A 3,838-nucleotide genomic window follows, 5' to 3' on the forward strand; every position below is an offset into this window, starting at 1 on the left:
AGACAGCACAGGCTGTCCATCCTCACCTGTCGTCCTCTCCTTCAGCATGCGGAGTCCTAAGGCCTGCAGCAGCGGCGGCCATGAAAGCACTGGCCTCAGCTGACATCCCCATGTGGGCCAGTGTACCAGCAGCACTGCTGGTCTCCGCAGCCCCCTCTCCACCTGCTGCCACCCCCAGCCTGGGCAGACTAAGCAGGCCCTGGTGGTGGAGCAGAAGCTTCTGGGCGTCCTCCAGCTGTGAGGTTTTTATGGAGCTCCCTCCTCCAGGGACCTGGGTGAGGGTTGTGCCTGGGGTGAGGAGGGGCTGGAGGTCAGCCTGCAGTGCGGTCAGAGGCATGTAGGGGGTCCCATGGGTGGGCACTACTGGGACTGTGGCAGTGGAGGGGGGCTGGACTTGTGACTGTGGGTGAGGTCGAGGTTGAGGTTGAGATTGAGATGGGAGGGTCTGTGGCTGCCCTCCAACAAAAGTTGCTGAAGCAGTTGGGGCTACCTGACCTTGATGGGGAAGCTGCTGAGTAATGCTGACTGGTGGCTGCGCTGTGACCCCTGGCACTGATGTTATTGAGATTCCTGTTGTAACATGGGGAGGCTGGACCTGGGTCTGGAAGGGAGCAGTGGGCTGGATGAAGTCCGGCTGACGGATACTTCCTTGGGTCATGACCCCTGCAACTAGCTGAGGTGATGGGTAACCTCCCTGGGTTTGAGCCTGGTGGTGATCCACACCATAGGGCAACTGCTGGGGCATAACAGGAGGAGGCTGACTTACACCAGCCTGTGGTGTCACCTGTGGTGTTGCTGTAGGGAGAGTGACAGGGGCCACTGGTTGTGGCATGTGAGCTCCACCAACGACCTCCTGGGGCGAAACATAGGTCAGAGGAGCGGCTTGGGCCAGTCCCTGTGGTGGGCTCTGCATGGCTTGTGGACTAGTGAAGTCCTGGCTCGGCGGCTGATAGGCCTGCAGTGTATGAGGTGGCTGTACAGCAGGTATACCTGGACTAATCCCAATATTACCTGCCTCCGTATCTGCAGCCAACTCTGCACCTTTTGGTGCCTCGGGTGCAGCTGGTTGAGCAATCTCCTTTTCATAATACTCAGTACATGTCCATCTTCCTTTCCGGAAGGGCTCAGAGTTAGTGTCTAGCTTGACCACCCTAAAACGAGAGCCAGTAGCTGTCTGGGTTTGGGTGTGCTGGGTTTGAGTGTTGGGGGCAGCAGCAGACAGACCTGTTCCTCCTCCAACAGAAGCTACTTGCCCACTCACACTAGTGTTGTCAAAACCTGCAGGCCCAGTAGGAGGAACTGCAGCAGAAATGGCAGCAGACACATTAGAAATGTTCAAACTACCCTGTAGATGTGGATCAGTGGATGTCCCTCCCACAATAGGGGCTAATGGTTGGGTTGTCCCACCTGCAGGTTTAGTGTTATCCAACACTGATGGCCTCTGGGACTGGCTAGGCCCGGCTTTGGAAGCCATAGCTGGGCTGGAGCTAGCCAGCGGAGCAATGGGAAGAGCTGGCAAGGTGGGTTCACCTCCTCCCAAGCTATCAGAGTGATGATGATGGGCCTGGCTGTGTTGCTGAGGACAATAATGATGATGAATGTTCCCATTTACCATAGAGGTGTGCTGATGAGACCCCTGAGGGATGGAATGAGGGTTAAGAGGCTCGTTGGGTGACACAATTCCGGGTGTGTCAACCCCATGGAGACTGTTCAACGTCTCATCAGAGGAGCTTCTCTCCGGCACACCTGTATCAGTGGCCCTGGACACGGAGACATCCAGCATATCAGAGGAGGAGAGGTCTTCAGTGTGTGACTCATCCATATCATCATAGCTCTCAGTGTCATCTGCTAAACTGTTGTTGCCGCTGACATTGATCTGGGCTGAGGTGACACTTGTTATTTGGAAGCCACTCTTCTTTTTCACCTGAGCGCCAGCCACTTGGGACGGGGGCTGGTGGTGGAGTCCGGGAGAAGAGGATCCAGCCTGGGTTGGATTGTCGTCGACCGTGTTTACTCCACTGCCACCGGCTGCGGAGACGGCAGACGCACCGCTGCTGCCCCTCCTGTAGTGGAAAGCCGTTTTCCTGCTCCCGGTCCCAGGTGGGTCTCCAGAATAGTCCTGGTGGTGCATCTTTACTGTCAAGGAGTTAATGAGGGCCAAGAAGTGGCTGACGGCTGTTTGCGCTACCTACTAACTAACACAGATGCTAGCTAGCTGGGTCAGCTGCAGTACCGCGATACTAACGAGCCATAAGAGAGAAGTCAGATGATTTATGTCCTTTAAAAAGCAAGCTAAATGTTCCGAGATGTAGTTAGATAGAAATGCTAGCTTATAAGCAGTGTCCCTCTTCCTAACTCAAGTATTAATCCAACTTCAGAAATATAAAACCCACTGTATTCAATGAAGCAAATAAAATAAACAAAGAATGCGAAATTCGGCTAGTCGTTGGTTAGCTTAATGCTGTGTTGAGTTGCCAGTAGCGATTAGCCACGCTCTTCTAGAACTTGTACCTTTTCACTAATAATTACGATTATTTTGCGGACATTAGTGTTCACAATTAAGCACAAATAAATAAGTCTAGTCCCAGCTAATTAAGGTGCACTCAGGTGGTCTTCAGAGTGAATGTGGAAGCTTCCTAGCTGGCCGGTGAATGTCGCAGGAAAGCATTCGTCGCATCCATTCCTCTCCCGGACGTCGAGTCTCCTTTTTCCCCGAAACAAAAATGAGCCTGGGGATGAATAAACTTCTCCTGTTATCAATAGGCAGTTGTGTCTGAATAATATCCGTCTTTGTAGTGGTAAAAAGTGCTCGCTAAGTCCATCCCGGGGCTTCTTACCACGTCCGTGTTTGCTGTATCATTGCCGGTGAGCAGCAGCAGCAGCAGCTAACGGGCTGTCAGTCTCAGCGGAGGGAGGAGGAATGCAAACACAGCGAGTGCGCATGCGCGTCTTTGCCCATTCCTTTCGCCCGGTGTAACGTTCAATATCAAATGTTAAACCGGAATTTACATAATCCAGTCATTCGTGTTTGGCAAGGCGACTTTTTTCTTACAAAGTTCGATTTGTTCAAATATTAATAGTTTTTTCTCAGCTGAAATTTTTATTTCGACAATTTAATATTACAAAATCGACCTTTTTTCGAAGTACTTATCACTTGAACCAAATGTCCATGCTCTGAATGTCCGTTTTACAATATTTACTGGGCAAGTGAAGGCAGCATGACGCTCGGGGTTGTTTATTTTTTCTCGTTGGACCCTACTGTTTGGGAAGTGCTACTATATGCAAGCTGTATAAACCAAACAGTATTGATTCCTGTCTTTTATTCTGCTCTTAGCATTGATATTTTCCCCGTTTAGTTGCTAGTTATTGGTTGATATATGACAGATTATACATTTTTCTAATTTTTGCCCCTATACACACAAATCATAAACTTTGGTAAGACTGATTTTCCTAAGAGGAAATACAGTACACTTTATTTTAGAGAAGGTTCAGCGTCTATTTTTTTGTATTCAAATAACCTTTTGAATTACAGGATAACAAGCCAATCATTGCTGACAGCACGTCATGCAAAACAAGTCCCGACACAAAGATTAAGTTGAACCACCTCCTCATATAGGACCAGCTTGTTTTGCCTGTTGGGTAGAATCAGCCAGCGGCTAGAGGCTCCATACAAATTACTATACAAATCCCCTTCTACAGATCTTGCATAGCAGCAACCCTTTCATATTTTGATCTACCTGTTTGTTTTTCTGCCTGCCTTCTGGTGACAGATTTTCGTGTTAAAGAGTAGGACGGCAGGTATGACTGATGTGCTGCCGGAGTGAAGGCAAATCAATGT

The 3,838-nt window shown here is 49.8% G+C and overlaps 1 protein-coding gene across 1 annotated transcript; it reads right to left on the reverse strand.

The window, feature by feature from the left end:
• Window positions 1-26: 26 nt before the first annotated feature.
• Window positions 27-2,934, reverse strand: LOC120787113 (TSC22 domain family protein 1-like; the record flags this gene model as incomplete). Its single annotated transcript, XM_040122836.1, has 2 exons — window positions 2,838-2,934; window positions 27-2,729 (listed from the first exon to the last, which is right to left on the reverse strand). A coding segment is annotated over exon 2 (2,105 nt), but the record flags the coding sequence as incomplete, so codon positions are not given.
• Between the last annotated feature and the right edge of the window lie 904 nt (window positions 2,935-3,838).

Source organism: Xiphias gladius, unplaced genomic scaffold, assembly GCF_016859285.1.
Source record: "Xiphias gladius isolate SHS-SW01 ecotype Sanya breed wild unplaced genomic scaffold, ASM1685928v1 HiC_scaffold_1122, whole genome shotgun sequence".
NCBI lineage: Eukaryota > Metazoa > Chordata > Actinopteri > Istiophoriformes > Xiphiidae > Xiphias > Xiphias gladius.